General features: G+C 36.9%; 1 protein-coding gene across 1 annotated transcript in view; it reads right to left on the bottom strand.

Annotated features, from left to right (window-relative positions):
• Window positions 1-2,438: 2,438 nt before the first annotated feature.
• The window catches only part of LOC115761477, a 39,089-nt gene continuing 20,865 nt past the window's right edge, over window positions 2,439-20,662 (bottom strand). Inside the window, exons 2-6 of the mRNA XM_030703244.1 lie at window positions 14,012-14,165; window positions 11,949-12,157; window positions 4,144-4,277; window positions 3,658-3,934; window positions 2,439-3,034 (exon numbers count right to left, since the gene is read on the bottom strand). Of these exons, the coding sequence (XP_030559104.1) occupies window positions 2,970-3,034; window positions 3,658-3,934; window positions 4,144-4,277; window positions 11,949-12,157; window positions 14,012-14,165 (839 nt within the window). The 3' untranslated portion in view covers window positions 2,439-2,969. The remainder of the gene's footprint in view (window positions 3,035-3,657; window positions 3,935-4,143; window positions 4,278-11,948; window positions 12,158-14,011; window positions 14,166-20,662) is intronic.

Below are 20,662 nucleotides of genomic sequence, written 5' to 3'. Positions count from 1 at the left end.
TTCCTGGCTTCAGGGTATCTTCTAGTCGAGCAGCCCTTACTAGAGCATTGTGACTTATTTTTTTTGTGCTTTTGCTGCTCATTTTTGAATGTTTCTGAAAGCGTTGGATTTGACGTCTCCAAAGCTGCCACAAGCCGCAGCTAACAATCGGATGGGGAATGTAGCTGACGTGCCTCATGTGTCGTTGCTGTGTCTGTGTGGGTGTGCCTGTCTGTGTGTGTGTGTGTGTGTGTGTGTTGGCGCCTCTGCCGCAAATGCCACACGGCATGCCGACGGCGCCTCTTTGGGTAATTTGTTGTGTTTGTCTTGCCGCCGCCTTTTTCACTTCGCTGCCCCTTCCAAAACGTGGCCGTGGCAAATTTTTTGATTAATCAAAGGACATTTTCGTTTATTTTTTTTTTCTTTGGGTACTTTTTTTTTTTTTTTTTGGTTGATGCGTTAAAGAAGCCCGAATTAATGCAAAAATGATGAGTGGAAATTTGTCAAGCTTATTTACTTCCGTCATTTAATGGCCCGGCGGCACATTGACAGCAGCGACTGGACCCCAGCACAGACAGCGGAATTTATCTTTGTTTGCTTTTTGGTTGGTCTTATTTTTTGTCCTACCCGAAGCCATTTTATGCATAATTTTCGGGACAACTCCCTGCATGACGTCCATCGTAGCTCGCTGGCTTTTATTGTCCGCCATTTTTACCTGCGGCCATTGGCCCTTGCATATTTTAGCCGGATTTGTCATAATGCGTTGAATATTTTTCTCGGAAAGGCTTCATGCCAGCGCACGGCCGGCAAAGTGTTTGGGTGTTTTTTTTTTTGACGATGTTAAATCGAATTTTTCGGCTGGCGTTTTTATTTTTTTGGGCCTTCTTTTTATCAATCATAAGCAGGGTAAACGAATTAGTTGGGTAATTCGGAAATCTATGGCATAGGCTGTTTGGTTGGGTGTTATTGGGGGTTAGGTGCGTGTTTGTAAATCAACTGAAAAGAAGAATATATAATTTTCTTATCGGTTTAAAATGTGTACACAATTATTATACGCTAGATTATATTAGGAATCGATATTATATTTTGTATACCCTGAACCCATTGAAAATGGATGAAAGCTGTATAATGTATTTGCGCAAATGTATGTAACAGGCAGAAGGAAGCATCTCATGCCCATAAAGTGTATTTAGCCGAGTCGATCTAGCCATGTCCGTCTGTCTGTCCGTCTTTCCATCCGTATGTATGGACGCAATAATCGCAGAACTTATAAGAGCTAGGCTCGCTCTACGAGCTAGTTTGCTTTAGCAGTAATAAAAATAAATTAACAAAAAATAAAAAAAATTCCCTCGGATCGCAATTGCAATGCTGTTGATAGAATTCAATAAAGACGCGCATGAATGTTTGTGTGTACATGTATACAGAAATTCTTGCAATTTGCGCTAGCTGCCCCAATTGCATTAAAATTGTGGCTTAAATTCGTGGGCATACAAATTGGCTTATTTACTTGATTTATAGCTGTGTGGTGATAGCGGGAAGGTGGCGATAGCTATAAAATGAAAGATACTTGTTATATTAGTTAATGCTGTTCTAGAAGCTACATGTCGAGTTTGATGACTCTAGCTCTTATAACGTACGAAATCTGATCGAAAAACAGGATTTCGATATCGATTAATTGGAAATGGGGCAAGTTATTGATTATGGGAAACAAACTCGTACTGCTCCGGCACCAGGAGGACCGACATTCCAAATTTTCCTAGCTCTTATAGGTTTTGAGATCCTTGCGTTCGTACATAAGGGACGGACAGACAGACGGCTATTGATGCTGATTAAGAATATATATAATTTATGGGGTCGGAGATGCTTTCTTCTGCCGGTAACATACATTTGCACAAAATCAGTATACCCTTTTTACCATTTTAAATGGGTACAAGGTATACAACTGGCACGTAGTAAGGTTATAAGCAATATTTGACCTTACAGCTAGAGAAGACAGGAACACGAGCTGAAGCTTAGGACTTGATATGAGCGAGGTACAACACATTTGCATTTGGGTGCAAGGCAAATATAAATATAAGAAAAAATAAAAATATTTATCTAAATGTCACATGCATAAATACATTTCTCAACCAAATCAAATCAAATCAAATCAAATAGTATATTATTAATTAAGCCGTCATAGTTAATTGGACATTGCATATATAATCGGATATGGCAAATTAAATCCGATTAAAAAAAAAGAAACCAAAATAAATGTTAAATATTGCTGCCCATCTTAGACAAACATTGGCTTATTAAATGTAATTCCGTGTTGGCACCTATAAAAATTAAAGTTACAAAAATTTAAGTTTTGCTTTGAAATTTATTTTTTATATTTCACGTACATCATTTAATACAAATACATTAACACTTCACATTTATTAATTATGTTTACTTTTATTTGCCATTGATTGTGTTTCATTTGATTTTGTGTGTTTGTTTTTGTTTTTATTTTTTTCGTGCAAATACATATACATATATCTTTATTTATGCTGTACGTATGTGCAAATTGTTATTCATTAGTTATTATAATTTGTATTTTTAATAGATGTACATATGTGATTCATGACTCGTGCATGATTTTTCTTCCTCAACTATATCAAATTTTATTTGTTTTCTTTTTCTTTTTCTTTTTTAAATATATATATATTTTTTGTGCTTACACACATTTTGGTATTAAATCAAGAAAAATCGCTAGAGCCGGGTCGAAGAACTGTTTAAACTTACTCGATTGGGACTCTGCAATTACTTTATAGTTAGTATATATATATTTATATATGTGTATATGTAAATATATATACAAATTCAACAGTTGCCTTGTTAACTTTTAATTTTTCTTTCTTTGGCGTAGTTGGGCGCTAAAAAACATCCCATCGATTTGTCGCCTTGACTGGACTTAAAATGCTTATGTAAAATTAGACTAAAAGAAGGGCGGCCAAAAGGGACAGCTACTAACTCAGAGTGCAGTGCCAGCGCATCAAGGACGTCAGGCACAGCAGCCAGGCGGCAAATGTGGCTGCAAATAATAAACAAAAATATTTCTATTTATATGGCATAAATATTCGACTTAAAGAGTGGCAATGGGAGTAAAATATATGAAATACGAACAAATAAATAAAAGAATTCGTGTATGGATTTAGATAAGACCGTTTTGAAAGTATGACCATACCGGTCACAGTTTACTCTCTTGTACTTTTTTTCAGAGTGTTAAGAATTTATCTGAAATGAAGTAGAAATTAGGAAATCAATATTTCGAAGCAGAGTTTTAAAGATTGCTCCATAGGATCATATCACGCGTATAAGTTCCCACAGTAAAATACAAATGAAATTTAAAGGATCTACTGAGCAGTCGAAAGTTAACGAGTGCAAGAAGGGTTCCGCCCCATCAATAATTCCCACAATTATACGTTTAAATTATATAAAGAAAACAAGGAGAAATAAATAGAGTAAGTGAATGATAAAGGGATAAATAAAATTGTTATATAAAGAATAGAAAAAGGTAAATAGCTGTAGAAATAAAAGTTAAAGGAAGGAGAGCTATAAAGGGGAACAAAGAATAATTAATGTAATTATAAACATTGTATATAGATGAAAAAATCACTGTTTATAGATGAAAGTACATCAGTCTGGACGACTCACCTGCTCGAGCACTGGCACAGGTGCCATTCTCAATCAGCCGCTGATTGTAGCCGCTTTCCTTGAGCGCCAGTATGGTGGTGCGCATGGAGCTCTCACGGCGCACGGCGGGCAAGCCCATGATATCCGCCACGCAGCGCAGCTCCAGCATTTCGCTCTTGCCAATGAAGCGCTTGTCGTCGAGGTGCAGGCGCAACTGCAGATTGCTGGCATATAGCGGAAAGCCCTCGACGTTGCGTGTGACTTCATTGATTTGCGGTTGCAGCTGCATCTGTGGTGCCTGCCACAAAAGAAACCGAAACATTAACAGTCTTTAAAAGCAAACCACGCGCAATCAGTGTCAATGCGCGCATGGGAAATTCCGGGCCACAAGCCGCAAGTAATTTTGCGATTTGCATTGCACATGCAGTCAGACTACGGCCACAGTTATCTAATGTGACGAGCGTGCAACGGTGCGTATGTGCCCCAACGTGCCCCAAATCTACTTACAGTTTTGTTGTTGATGTACCACGTAAGCCTCGCCGCTGGATTTGACCATTCCGAGCTGCAGTTGGCCAACAGCGTATCGCGGTATTTATAGGCATGCCGCATCCCAGTAATGAATGGATCGAATTTTGGCAGCACTGTGAAGCAGAGTTAAGCCAGTTATTACAGTTTCTAAAATCGGTTTTTGTCGCTGAATTCTGAACATTTTTTTGAGATGCACAGAAATGCCATTTGTATAAGCCAGTTCAACTGATAGAGTGGGGCTTGCATGGGCGGAAAGTGCCATTAGAATTAGTCTTTTTGACTGTCAGAAAATGGTTTGCATACGTAAAAGTGTCAAGTTGTCCTCATTTTCTAATTACCGTTGATGGAACCTGGCTTAGATTGAGCTTAAAAAATACCTATTGTCGGAATTTCAGTTTCAATGGTCATAGTGAATTAACCCATTTGTTTAAGAGCTCGAAAATATTTTTAAATATATTTAAATCGTAATCTTCTTTTTATACCTTTGTAGAAGGTATTATGATTTTGTCATAAAATCTGAAACGCATAGAAGGAGACATCTTCGATGCCATAGAGTAGAGATATAGTCATATCAGTCTCGCAAAATATTCAGTTTTCAAGGATATTTTCAACAAACTCAGCATTTTCATATTTATCTGCATACATATCTGTTAAAGGAATATGTCTAGAAGGGTATTAAATCTTCGGCATGCCAAAGACATCCTTACATTCACGTTTTGATTTCTGAATATTATAGGGCACTTAAAGATAATCCTAAATAAAACATGATAAGGCTTAAATTTAACATATGGTAAGCACAGACTAAATAATAATACATATGTTTAAAAAATAAGTAATTTTTGACTAGAAACTAGTAAAGTTGAAAAACAAATTCCCAAACAGACAAATCTTTAAAGGATGACAAGACGTTTGCAATTTTTGCAACTTAACAAAAAAGTCTGGAACCTTTCGGTTTTATCATCAAACCGGGAAACTCGAAAGAAACCTATTGACTTATAGGCTACGAACCGGTCAGGTTAAGATTATTATTAACAAAAAGCCATAAATAATTAGAGCAATATATGAAATATCAATCAATATTATCAATATCGCCGACTATCGGCATTCAAAAAAGCAATTGCAGTTAACTGTCGAACGTTTTGGTTTGGGTATCTATAACGCTAATAAATGTAGTTTTAATACTGATTTAATTTTTTTAACGATTCGTGTTCATTCCATTGGTAGCTAAGGCTTTTGGGCTATTGTTAGTTCTTGGGCTAATTGGAATCTAACACAAATGCTGCAACTGAAATGTGAAAATGATTTGGCTGTTGGTTCAGCAGGTGTTGTTTGCAGCACACCGAACCAGTTAGGTAATTATCAGGCCGCCAGCAATCTAAATATTTGTTTAAAGTGTTAATTAATCTTTACAAATAATTTCCCAGGAAAAACTTTTTTGATGAAACCAAGAATAATTTGGTTTATTGCGACGAAACACACAGACACAAGTACACACACATTTAGGAAGAAAACAAAGTATCCGTCACCAGCAACCAGAAACAACAACGACAACAACAACGACCAACTCGAGAACGACCACAAAACACTGGGCACAACAACAACAACAACAAAAGCTGGGGAGAAAATTTAGCTTGAGCTACAGTCAAATGAATGCCGACTGGCGCAGTTGTTGCTGTTGAAAATTTGTTAAATATGCTAAGGAGCCACAGGCGGAGGTGGTAGCTTGGGCGGAGGCGTGGCTATTCTCTGGGAAATCGAGTGGGTGAGCGCTAGGGGCCATCAAAAGTCAGGCAGTCAGCAGTACTATAAACTTTTTAATTGACTTAATACAAACCACTTTGGTGAAAAGTTTTCTGACCTGTTTTCACCAAGTAAAATTTGCCATGGCGTTGCCAGACTGTTTACCAGTGCTGATGATTGCGGCCATGTTGTGCCCCTTTTGAAGGGGGCCGCATCTGATGGACAGGTCAATGTTGCAGGTGTGCGGGACGGTGTATGTTCAAGGTGTACCCGTTGTAATGCCGTACCGGTGGGCCTTGTGGCAAACAGAGCTGTGACTGTGCAACAACACGCAGCATGCGGCAAATACGAAAATTGTACGAAAACAAAGCAATCAACTCGGATAAATAAACCAAAAATACCAAAGTACCAGTAAAACACAAAACAACAGCAGCAGAAGGAACTCAAAATAAACAAAAAAAACAAAAAGAAAATAAATAGCAAGAGTTATCTTTGTGTTGTCGACCATTAAATACCCTTACTTATGTAAACAGAATGACTGATATTTATCTGTGCAAGGTCAGCTACACAATCAAAATTCTCAGAACAAAGCAATATTCGACAGGATGTGGGTTAATAAATGTGGGTATATATATATATATATATATAGGAAAATAATTATAATATTAATCGAAATATACCTGGTATTATTTTATATATATATTATATATAATATTATATAGAGGTCATTATACCAGAGACGATACTAAATAAAAAATATAAAAATATTATATAATATTATATTATATATCAAGATAAATAAATTATTAATAAAAATAGTGTAATAATCAAAATAAAATAATAATTTTAATAATAAGCATAACAAAAATAATATGAAAAAATTATTGGAATGGTAACTTAATATTGACAAATACTTAACATTCTGTTAATTTAACAGGGCGAATTTATTTATCATATTTTAAAATTTTTAAACTATTTATTTAATGGAAAGTTTATTGAACATCGTTTTGAATTTAGTTAATATGTAATCCTGATTTTGGCGACCTTTCCATTTTAAAATGTTTTGTATTGGATGGTATAACCTCGTTATTTAGTAGTATTTAGTTAATATGTTAATATTAAAAGCATAGACAATTCCTATGCGATGAAGTTTTCCATAAATTTAGAGAAAACTTTATTGGAATAGTAAAATCAATTATGTAAAAGGCAACACATTAATTTCGTTCGATTGTTCACATTTGATTCAATTGAGCATAATGACATTTGTTTACGATGAGTTTGGCTGATATATCTTTAAAAAATAATATAAGTAGACAGTAATAAGCTAGTAATAGTAATAGAAGCTAAATATCCAATTATTAGTTCTAATGACAAATATAAAACAATGTGGGCGATATATGTATAGTAATCGGATTATTAACACTGAATCGACTATTTTTCTTTGGAAATTATAGGCAATTGTGATCGAAGTATTTAAATAAGAAAAAAAATAACAGCTTTGCAATGTTATTTTCAAATAACTTTCTAATTGTATAAAAAGAGACAATGAATGTTATTTTTGGTCCAATAAAAGAAATGTAAAAAAAAAGAGAGACAGATTAGAACAATTCGATTAACCGAGATATTTAATGGGCTCGGAAAAGAAATGCTCAATGCGTTACAATTTTCTTGTGAAAATTATGATACCCCCCTCTGCAAGTGTACAGAAAAGAAATAAGAAAGCCAAAGTAAAGAGAGGAAATAAACGACACTATAGGCAGTTGGGGAAATTGCTTGATGCCAACTTGAATGCTAAACGAGACCAAAACCGACAGCACCAACAACAACAACAATGAGGAGAAGAAGCAGCAGCAGTGGCAGCATACCAAACAGGTGTAGCACTTTGGGGCAATCCTGTGTCCTGTCGAAAACACCGCAAATGATGACCCTATATTAAAAACTCAAAAGTCAAAAGTGCTTGATGGAGTAGCACGAGTATCAGAAAGGAACACGGGCTTGACCTTTAAAAAAAACATATATATATATATATATATATATATATTTTATTTTTTTTTTTTGGGGAATCTCTGAAGTAATTAGGTGTGTGTGTGTGTTGGGCCTGGCCCTTTGTGGACACAGATCACATCCTGTGCAAACTTTCCAAAACTTAATCAGTGCCAGGCAGCGACACATGGCACGCAACTAAGCGGAAAAATATTTGCAGTGCAAAGTTTTGTGCCCACAACGAGTCGCATCATCAAAGAGCACAAGGTGATTGCCGTTGGAAAATCGAGACACGGTCCGACAAACCACTTTTGCCTGTTTCGTCAAAGTTTTTCAGGTGGATTCGATGCGCTGGGCGATGGCACTTCGGTGACAAAAATTCCCAAGTTGATTGTTGGTCTGTCAGCAGCTTTGCAGCCATTGAAACAAAAAACTGGCTACAAGCCACTGCCCAACACCACACAACACACTACACATTACACTACACGGCACAACAGGGCTGGGGCATTAAGTCGAAACAACGTGCTGCATTGGACATGAGACACATTGTTTTATGCAGTTGGAGCAGCAGCAGGGTTAGAGAAGGAGACTGAGAGAGAGAGAGAGAGAGAGAGAGAGTAAGGGAGAGGTAGCTGCCCTTAAACTTTGTCACCAGCTCGTTGATGAAGTTTGATAGAAGCGTTGCTTGGTTGGCTTTTATATTCGGTAATGTTGGCTCCTCATTTTATATATAGCCTGGATTGTCCTCTTTATGGCTTATACTTTGCAGACACACACACAAAAACATATATATTTGAATGGCGAATCGTAGGTGGCATATGCCAAAAATGACTTACAACATGCTGCAAATTCAGTCATTTCTTTTATATGGCGGTCAGTTTATGGGTCTCTGGTTGGTTATTTAACAATTTTCATGGTTGTGAGGAAAACATAACAAACTTCAAAGAATGTTATTTAAAAAAATAACTGTTTGGTTTGATTGGTGATAAATGCACAAAGAAATCCGCAAGAGCTAGGAAGCGGACATCAAATCATAGAAGTTAGCTTAGGGTTTAGGAAAATTACTCCCGCAAATATATATTATATAATTTTTTTTAAATTATATTAATAAATATATTTACAAGTTTCTTCAATTCAAAAATTAATTGCAGATGTGTTTTATACTCCTGGGAAAATCCACCACCAAACCTAACCTCACCGAAGGACGAGTAACATCTGATCGTATTAAATGTATTAAATGTGTAATTATTTGTTTTTCTAATATCTAATGCTAAACTTGTAGATACACCAATTTTGTTAAAACCCCGTAACAATATAGTTAATCTATTTATTTATAGTGGTACAATATTCATATAGCACTTACGCCCCAATGCCACTAGTGCCCGCAGTTAAGCGTATAATTTAAGCGTACTCATAAGGTAAAAAATTGCAATAGTTATGGCATAATAAAGTTAGAATGGCATTGGATCTAATCTAGTCATTGTTATTTGCATGTTGAACAAGTTAAACGTGGCTTACTGGCATACCTAAGTACAATAGATAAAATTCAAATTGACATGCAAATAGCACCAGACAACAAACTGGAGAAGGCAAGGCGTGGCCCTAGGGAGGAAGGCGAGTAAGGCAAGGAAAAGTATTCGCAAACATCTACAAAACATCCAATTAAAGGCGAAATTCAAATACGAAAATGCGAATTCAAATTTGATTGTTACGCGTAAACAAATGCTTAAGTGCGCATTATGCAAATCAATACTCTTAAAGCAGCGTCAATAAATACCGCACCGCCTCATCGCTCTGCCGACACGAGTTGAAGTAGCAACAAATCGCTGAGCAGGAAAATTGCGACAAATAAATCATTTTGAGCCGCAATCGCGTACGCGTGCAACAAAAGACATAAGCAGGCCATTTTCATTTGCGTCAAATGACATTGGGCCAGAATCAATTGATTTGAATTTCAAAGCGAAGCAGCATACTCTGTACAGGCCAGGATAAGCTAGGCCAGGCCACAACCGCAGCGGCAGCGGCAGCGGCTGAGGCTGCGTCATGTACGTTGCCAATCAAAGCGAGTGCGAGTTCAAAATGGTGGCCATCATTGCCCACGGCGCTGACATTAACAAACCCCAACTACAGCTACCTAGACCCAAAAAGCGAAGTTGCTGTTCTTGTTGTACCCTTTATAAGTATGGGATAGGAGGGTTTGTTCAAATTGTGCATGTAACAGGCGATATGAATTGTTTCCATGAAGTATTATTATCTCTGATCTTGAGCAGAAGACGAAGAAGAATAAATATAATTATTTTTTCATAAAGTATGCTAGGTATTAATTCCATGAAGTCTCTCTATTTTTGATTTTGAGCAAAAGTGGAAGACATGTAGATATAAATTAGGTTCTTTATCGATAATCTACATATATCGGAATTTAGCAACTCTTAAATAAATATATATTCAAAAAAACACAATGCATGATTGGTGTTTGAGGTAGTATGACGGAGAACATTTGTGGGCTAGTCAAAGCTGGTGTACGGGGTATCAGCCAGTCGGTCACACTCACTTGACCTAACATTTTCGTGTTGTTGTTTGAGTTATTCCCGCTGTCTAGTGCTGTACTGCACGTGACAACGACGTTGCCGCCTTTTTGGGGGCAGATTATAAATTGATTCGTACAAAACTCACAATTGAGCTGAATTTGGGCGCTGCCGGGCGGACGGGCGGTCGGGCGGTCAGGCAGGCAGGTGGGCGCCAGTGGGGGAAGTGGGGATTGTGGCATAGACTGCTGGGCTCTGGGCCAGTCGTTCTAGATTTATTAACAATCATTACTCATACAAATGGCTGAAGCGTGTCACAATTTTGCAGCATTTATGCGGCGTCCTTTGAACTGTGTACGCGCCTACTGCGACTGCCGCTCGGCGATGATAAATGAAAAGGAGTTGAGCTGCCAGCCCCGCGACTCCCCCTCGCAGCACCGCTGGCGGCGAACCGTGCAGAGACCATTTATAATTTTATTAAGTGCTTGCAAAATTGCACATAATTTGTTGTCTTTGTGTGTGACGCACACACGCACACACTGACAAACACATACACACGCACATAAATCAAACAAGTAAACAGCAAAAATTACAAGGGCGTACACTCAGAGAAACACTGCGCTCTAAAGTCTGGTATGACGGGGATCAAATTTATGCTGACTGCCTCAATTATGAGTACATATTTTTTGATATTCCAAAATAAATTCTTTTGGGCTCACAAAATGAATAAATAAACTAATATCGTTTAGCTGAGGAATAAATATATTATCTTTTATTAATATACTTATTTTAGAGACAAAAAATCGTTAATGGAAGCAGAATATTTCTAAAATTGAGTATGGTGTTCAGAAATTTCGTTTATTGAAAAAGTTCTTAATATAAAATTTCTATTTTTAGCTGAAGAAATTCACTTTTTAATTTTTTTCGTTCTTGAAACTCGTTTAAGAAAATTTGACTTAAAAAATGTCTTTAAAAATTGATTTTTTTGAAAAATAATTTCATCTTAAGCTTAGGAAAATTCGTTGTGGTGTTGTGAAATAAGAATTTCACTGTCAGCTGAAGGAATTTCGATCCAATAAATTTCCTTGAAAAAAGCTTCTCTATAGAAAAATATAGATCTTAAATTTAGAAGTTGTTCCCAAGTATTTCAAATAAGAAATACCTTTAAAAATGTCCTTAAAAAGTATTCAATCTCAGGTTAAGAAATGCCGACTAATAAAGGTTCTTGAAAAAAATTATAAATGATCTTCAAAAGAATTTCATGCCAATCTTATGAAAATTCAAATTTGTTCTTTTTACAAATATCTTTAGAAGTAAATATTGGCCTCAAGTTTAGAAGTGTCGACTAGAAAATGTTCTTGAACAAAGGATTTTGAGCTCAGTTTAAGAAAAGTATTCTCAACATCATTTGTACTTAAGCTGGTTGAACAAAATACTTCGTTTATTTTTCTGAGTGTAGAGGGTATGCTCTGTGACAGGACACGCTGCAATGGGCAGTTGGCAATTGGACTGTGGTGTGTTGGTTTTGCTACCTACCGCCAACGGTCATATTGGCCGCTTTATCGATCAGCTTGAACTCGGGAGCATCGCCGGACACCTCGCAGCGGTACTGGCCCGACGAGTGCACATTCAGCTTCTCCAGCTCCACGTTGCAGATGAATTGATTGCAATGCGACGAGCCGTCGGCAATGGTGACACCTTTGACGGGAAACCAATTTGTTGTCGGCGGCGTTAGCGGCGAGTATCTGCAAAAACATAGAAAACGAGTGAGTGAGAGCGAGTCAGTGTGCGAGCGGGAGAACGCCAGCGCCTTGGAGTTCGAGTGCTGCGCAAAAATCGAATCCATGAAATATTTATGAGGCGTATGCAAAAAGGTTTTTTTTTCGGTTCCCCTGCATCTGTGCTAACGTTGCGGAATAGAAATCCATCGATTTGTAGCCGCATTCTGCGTAGCTCTCACGATTTCCACGATATTTTTTTGTATTTTTTTTTGTTATGAATAACGCGGGTATTATGCCGCTTTCAATGAATGCAACAACTGCGGTTGTGCTTGAGGCTTAGTACTTTTGAATAGCTCCAATTTAAAAAAATATAAATGGAATTACAATCAAATTCAAATTGGGGAGCAAAAGTGTATACATTCGTTTACCAGGGCTGCACAAATTGTGCATATCTTAACCAAATGCTATTTGGACTGCGCTCTTTGATGTCTAGAATATTGCAGAGTAAAGTTGCAAACAAATAAATAACAAATTTAAGCAAAATATAATGCTATGCATGCATATGTTTTGTTTCTCTGGCTTTTTTGGGCCAGATATTTATTTAATTTTTTATTTATTTTTCCAACATATTTTTGTACAACAATATTTCAATTGATTGTAAGTTTGTAAATATATATTATATATACATTCATAATTAAAAAATACTGGTTAAATTAAATTAAATTGAATAAATCAATAAAAATGATCTTTACATTATGATATTCTTGGGCCCTAATATTGCACATCGTGCTTACTTTTCACTAGACTGAAATCTTTTATTATTACTCTTATTTGAAAAAATTAAAAGAAAAAGATAAGACAATCTATTTGCCTTATGGTTGTTTGAATTGAGGTTTGTGCATTTGGAAATATGCTTTCCCAGAGAAATTTTTTATATTACCAACGATTTGCTATAAAATATTTAATTAATAGATTTTTGGAATACCACTGGAAATAACGAATTGTATTTGCTTTTGTAATCTTTATGCACATAGCTGTGGTTCCAACATGCGAATTCCTTGATGCAACCCCAGTGACAATTGCTTTGCATTAATTCAGTTATTCGCTAACGAGTGCCAGCCACATTAAATTCCATAATAATACCACGGCTAATGCGCCTAAAAGCAGCAGAAATGCAACCACGGCTCCCACTGACAAAATGTGTATCAAATTTGATAGCTTGACATGTGGTTAACTGAGATTTGCCGCATTAGTTTGGGAGGGCGCATGCTGCGTCGCCAATTATGAAATGTAAGCGAAACATAAACCGCGCAGCACATGGCCTTAAAATCAATTACAAAAAGGCGGAACCTAAAAAAGGAGGTGTACAGTGAGAGAATTTTGTGCTCGATTAAGCCTGACCAATGACCAACAATTAAGTCAGTTAAATAAAAAGTGCGCTTCACACATATTTGAACGTGAGCTGGCAGTGGGGATGTGCGAGGCTTGGGGTCTACTACACTGTCGAAATGGCAACGTCACCTGAGCGCAATTGCTGGCGCCCATAAAAATCCATTTCAATTAAGCATTTAAATTAGTCGCGACACTTTCAAGCGATCGAGTGTGCAACCCCAATGTGTACCCCAATCAGCCCGCACTTCCCCTGGCTCACATTGTTGCGGACAGTGTTGCAATTTCATGACGTTTTCAATTTACACCATAAAATCTGCATGAATGCGCCGGCACACTCGCTGGCCATTTTATTATTTCGAGCCAGAACCGAAAAATATTTTTATGACTTTTTTTCTTTTTGTTTTATTTGTTTTACAGCCGCCGCAGCAGTTGCCAGTTCTCAGTTAGCAGTGGGCAGGGGCAGTGGGCAGTGGGCACTGTGCTTACCTGAAAAACTCCTGGCCATCCTTATACCATTTGACCGAGTTGAGGGTCCGATTGCCCATCTCATAGCTGCAGAACAGTTTGGCCTTTTGGGCGACATCGATAATGCGCGGGACGGAGAGGTTCGACAGATGCAGTGCCTCGACGGGCTGTACGGCTGCAATGGAAAATGCATACAGTTATTGCGGTTATTTATCAATAGAGGTGTTGATAACAGCAGTTATTTTTAAATGTCTTAAATGCATATCAATGCTGTTAACAGCCCAATTAAATCTGAGCAAAAAAGCTACGAATAAAGTCAGACTGTTTTACCTCATGTGCAGTATACTGCGTGAAGTGCGTATTATGCACTATCAAGAGCCAGCTGTGATCAAAGACATTAGCAAAATTTTAAAAGCAAATTTAAAATCAAAATTTTTTGCATTCATCGGCCATATGTGAGCTTTTCCAAAAACACGCATTTATTACTTTGATTATAAATAAAACTCAAGTTCGATCGGAGACCGATCCAGCGCAAAAAGTGTGCTTTAGATTTCAGTTATTTCTGTGAGCGTTAAACACGTCTCCAATACGATTTAACAAAGTTCTTTGGAATTGAGTCCTCAATCAGTTAATGAATCAAGCCAAAAGGTTTTATTTGAGTAGATGACATGCAGCTATAAACCTTAAGTTTTACGCCGAAAGGAAACAATGGTGATTCAGTGCATCTCAGCCCTAAAGGCGTGGCTTGTGCAGTGATAAGCAATCAGTCAGTCATCAAATCAGGACAAAAAGTCATTTATTAATATAGGGATAAAATCTTGCTTACGTTTCTGCCTATGCTGGTCATAAATCGGTCAGTCAATCATGCCAAACGGTTTATTTTAATATAGATATTACAGAGCATACAAATGATCTTTTAAATCACGAGAGGTAAATACTGTGATTGACTGTATCGTAGCCCTAGCGCCTGGGCCTGTGCAGTGAAGATCAATCAGTCAGTCAGTCAATCAGGACAAGGAGCTTAATATATATATATATGCATGTTAGTCTTAATTTATGCAACAATATTTTTGGCTACTTCTGTAAGCCCAGTGCAGCTTTTCATGGCTTTGACCCTGTTCAAGTGTCAAAACTTTTATTTCTCGCAAATGAGGACAATTTATTTTTTTCGCACATTCATTATTGCATTTAAGGCAGTTGCGCAAATGCAGGCCATGAATCAAAGCACGGCCGGCGTGCAAACCGTGACTTTTAATTAAGTTTATTTTACCTTTGGCCTGATAATAAAAATTACTAAAATGGGCGCGGCCAAGGGCAGATGCGACTGAATGTGCTTGTGGTATTGTAATTATTAATGTTGCCGGTTGTACTGGTTCTTGTTGTAGCATGTTTTTATATCTGAACTATGAACTTTGCACAACCGACAAAATAATTAGCCAGCTGCTATCTCTGTCTCTCACAGCTCGTTTCTCGCTTTCCCTTTGTGTGTTTGACTCTTACGCAGTGGGCGGAAGCAACAGTTTTTCATTTGTTTATGTGTCCGAGTTCCGGATTTAATGGCCCTGTATAGTCCTGTCCAACGGCTTGAACGTCCACTAATTACAACAAACTACAGACAAAACAAAAATTAACTTATGTGCTCCATAAATTAGCACCATAATATAACTTATTCCGGCAGCCCCGCTATAACGACATTTACTCAGGCAGAACTTTCTGATAATTTGCTCATAAAGTTTGCGGCTATTATAATAAAATTGAATAATTAGAGGAGCAACAAATACAATGGGCATAATTTTAGATACCATAAAATATATTGTATCTATGTTTTGGAAACATGAGTTTTCTATATGTTTCTTTGTTTGTATTATTTATGGAAATTATTTGAGTGAATAGCTGGAACTTAAACTTGGTATAGCTCTAAATTATTCACAGATTCCTTAAGCTCTATATATGTGTTTGTATATTCTGTTCTCAACTTCTGACTTCATCTATGTGTAGTTTTTGCTTAGTTCTTGAAGCAATTGTGGTTGTTCTTATAAGGCAATATACTTAAAATAGTAATAATATAGTTGCATAAAGAGCTTAATAATAATAATAATTGCCAGTTCCCTTAGGTATAGTGCCATCATATGGCTGCCATAGTAAGGGACAAAAAATAGGTTTTGACATGAAAACCAATTTGCTTTATATTATACATTGGCCCACTATATTATGTAGGAAAGGTCAGTCGAAAAGTAGGATCTTATGCGGGAAAATATTCTGTTTGTATAGATATTTACATCAAACTCAGAGTTTTCTAGCTTTAATATTCTCACATATCCTCAAAAGGCAAATGTCGAAAAGAATATTAAATATTTGGTGTGCCTTCCCATTGTTATATTAAAATCCCTTTACGAAAAAAACACTTAAAATAAATACTTAAAATAAAATATTGATTATGTAAATTAAGCATACATTTGGTAAATATTAAAAAAAACACAACTGTGAATGCGTTTTATATTTTTTTATGTTTTGACTTTTTTTCTTTATTTATCTTTATGTTTTTTCAATTTTTTTTTTTTGTTTACAATATTGTATTGTTTTCATGTAAAATTGAGTATGTCTGACATGTGCGATTAAGTACTTATATTGTTGTTGTTGTCGTTGCGGCTGACAAAACATTAACATGGCTTTAATATTTATGCTTTCATAAATAGCTGAAATCCTGGCTGGCTTAAAGCAATTTGCCATTTCGAAAGTTACTCGACAAATTGCTTTAGGCCAGGCTAAAACCGAGGCGCATTACTCATAATGACGAGCAAAAAATTCGATTAGCTTAGAAAGCAATTAACATGCTAAGCACACACACACACATAGACACTCACACATAGACACACACATAGACACACACACATTGACACACACATAGACAGCCATGCATACAACGAAATTAAAAAGGATTTGTGGAGCAAATGACGAGGGCATTTTGTGAGCTTGGCCGCAACTATGCAACACAGCTCGGCCTAAATCTGGCTCAAGTCTTTGCCGACCACGTCGTGCGTTTGTTATACCCTGAAAGCATTGAAATTGGATGAAAAGGAGCTTATTGTTTTTATGTTAATGTCTGCAACAGGCAGAAGGAATGATCAGGATGACAAACTGAGTAGTTACCAATTTGAAAGTTGAAAAATATACACGACTTTATTCTATCGATATACGCCCGTGCATACCTAACCTTGATAAATATCGATTTGGTAATAAGGTTTTTTAAGCAGAACACGGAAATAACTTTTTCGTTTTTATCAAAATAAAAAAGAATTCAAACCATAATAAAGCACTGAAATTTTCAATATTATCGGACGACAAACACCAAGGTTATTCAAAAACGTTGTTTCTTTAGTATGGGGCTAGGCTGAGTACAAACGTGCTTATGTTAATATGTATGTCGCTGTGCTTAGGGTATCTGCCGGTCGCGTACTCCCGTGTAGAGCGCTCTTACTTGTTTTAGCTTTTTCTTTTGGCTCGCTGACGGATTGTCGGGTCAGTTAATATCACTCAGGCATGAGACTTTGTTGCCTTTAGCGACGGCCACACACTGACAGACAGATAGCTGACCATGTGTGGCGCCTGGCGATGAGTTGGCCAAAAGACCAGTTGCCCCATAAGATAATGAATGCGTTGACGTTCAAGCATTTAATGTGCCGAAACAATGATGAATTTGTGACGAGACAGAAATTTCTCAAGCGCAAAATAATGAGGCGTTTGCTTGCCACCCCCCACCCCTTGCAGCCACTATACAAATTCACTGCCAATGCCCCGCCTACTGTCTCGCAGTTACAGTAACAATCATGGCAAAATTCACTGTGCGGGCAATTTGCTTTGAATTTAGTTGATTGCCGGACGGAATTTGGCGCCATTTGAGCTCCCTCTCTGTTTGTTTGTGCGAGAGTGTGTATGTGTATTGCTTTAAATTCACAGCATTAGCTTGCTTGGAATTTTCGATTAAAGAATGGCGCCCCAGCGAAAACATTTTTATTTAAATTCGAACGCCAAGTGCTTCAAGCGTTTGATTATATCAACTTCAATATACTATATGTATATATCCATATTATATATATATACCAAGGTATCTGTGCCTGATGTTAGTCCAGAGGATCCCACATGCTGTAGCTGAGGTAAATTTGTCTTTGTCATCGCCTTTGACATTGACATGTGGTTCACTTCTTGCCCGCCCATCGACTGGCCTAGCCACAGCCACCAGGAGAATGGGGGCGTTATGTTCATTGCTTTAACTTTGTTGTTAGTTGAAGTTGGAAGTTCCTGTCTATTGATGGGTCCTTGAGTCTCCAAGCACCTGTTGCTACCCTATTCAAATTTGTGCATATTGAAATGTACTTGTTAATAAACATTAAAATAATTTTAAGACTTCTTGCAGTTTGAATGAAATATTTCGAGAGTCAAGCATCATTTGGTGAACTCCGCGTATATTTCGTTAAAAATAGATTATGCAAATTTATCTACTATAATAATACTTTTGCTATTAAATTACATTTTTTGTGTTTATGTTATTTAAATTTGACTTCATGTGAGATCAAATCATACTTTTATGCACAATTAAATAAAATTTATAAATATATAATTGATCTAAAATTTCTTATAAATATTAGTTAATAAATATAAAAATATTAACTACATATATATATACTTATCAGATATTTCATTCATGCGATCTGAAAGATGCTTTTAAGGTTTAAGCTCTTTTGGTCTGAGAATAAAATTCTTTGTTCTTATCGAACTAAAATCTTGAAGTGCTATTTATGCTAATTATGCTTAATCCAATAAAATTCCTATTAAATAAATTTATTCCGCATGTCAGCAAGTGTATTCAAAATTCGTTCTTGTTAATATTTTTATGATTTTTGCTTGCTATATATGCCTATATTCCTGACACTAGCTCCCAAACTTGAGTCCTACAAGTTATTGCAAGAAAAATGAGGCGTATTTCATCATACGAACATTTGTATACATATATGTATACCTACCCACTTTTAGTTTTCTTTCGGCCCTTTGTGGGCGAATTCATCATTGTTTTTGTGGTTCGTTGCCAGCATTTTTCCCGAAACTTAAAGCCAAACTTTAAGGATAACACGAAAGTTGTTAAGGATATGTGCGTGTGAGATTTTCGCTCTCATCACAAGTTTTTGACAGTTTTATGCCACGGGAATTGAGCGTAAGTTACGTAGCATGTGCTGATGGATTGTTTTGGGCCACAGGGTTCTGGTGTGTCTTTCACTGAATGCCACATTTGCTGTTGCAACTTAATAGGAAAACTGAAAGGCGCTTAAAGTATTTTGTGGCCCGTCTGGAATGAACTGCAGCGCTGCAAAATTATGTATAAATTGTAGATAAATATGTAATCAGATGAGCAACTAGCTGCAGATGCTCAACAAAATATAATACCTTAACAGATTTGCAAGGAAAAGTTGTAACGAGTCGACAGTTGATTGCATAAGGACTCTCTGCATCCGCATCCGTATCCGCATCTGGCTATGGCGATGGCTATATAATACAGCCAAGCAGACACAGCGAATGGCCGACAGGCTAAAGGACGGACGAACTGAGCTGGCAAGTGGGTAATAGTTTCAGGTAAAAGCCTGTAAACGAGCAAACTGGCACAAACGAGCAGCTAGCTCAATGCGGGCTATGCGAAAGGGTGTTTGGAGGACGAGGAGAGTATAGAGGTAATAGCAAGGGCAACGGTGCGGATGCTCGATATCCAAGGCATCTGTGGCAAATGTAGCTCGAGTCGTAGATATAAAGTCATTCAGCTGGAAACTGTTTGCCAGTGCCAAGCCAGCAAAAGACTCAAGTAGCAGCAGCAATAGCAGTAACAGCAGCAGCAGAAGCAGCAGCAGCAGTAGTAGCAGCAGCAGCAGCATTCACAGTAACAGCAGCAGCGGCCGTTTTCTCTGCATCGCTTGTTTTATTTATTACATGGCGTATACGCAATATTTGCACATGGCGCAGCCCCAGTGCAAATATGCAGCAATGCATTGTTTATTTTATATGTTTTGTTCTTTTCATTTCAATGTCTGAAAATTTCGTTTTTATACTCTGGCATAAGGTATTTTAATTTTGTCACCAAAGCGACAATCAAGAGACGACTTTAAGCCCATTAAGCATACATATTCTTGATGGGCATCAACAGGAGAGTCAATAAATATCCGGAGTAATCTATCTTTATATTGCAGGCCCTATCAAACCACTATATCATTTAGCTGCATTAGAAACGATCGGATGATAGATGCATTTTAGTCTCTTGAGATATCTTACTAAGTCTTGGAATTTCCAGTTTCCCACACATGGGATGAAACTATTTGTTAAGTTAGTGAAGATAAGATATTTGAAGAGCATTCGAAGCTTCTTATTAGCATCGCGGAGGACTCGGTATAACTAGCAGCAACTGATCAAAAATTGAATATATTGTCGTATGATTAGTTAATCATTTAAAAGCTTCACAAGTTGAAATATAATTTGTTGAAAGGTATTTTAATTTAGTTTCATTTACTTTTTTTGTATATATTATAATTATTAATATATGATATTCTATTTGTCTGACAGAGTATTTAAAGCTCGGCTAGCCTCAGTTAGCTGTTTTTTCTTGATTCTAGTTTAGTTTTTGTTTTATTTATT

Source organism: Drosophila novamexicana, unplaced genomic scaffold, assembly GCF_003285875.2.
Source record: "Drosophila novamexicana strain 15010-1031.04,08,12 unplaced genomic scaffold, DnovRS2.1 tig00000485-arrow-pilon, whole genome shotgun sequence".
In the NCBI taxonomy this organism is placed as follows: Eukaryota; Metazoa; Arthropoda; class Insecta; order Diptera; family Drosophilidae; genus Drosophila; species Drosophila novamexicana.
Note: the sequence above shows the minus strand (reverse complement) of the source record. Positions and strands in the feature narration are given on the sequence as shown.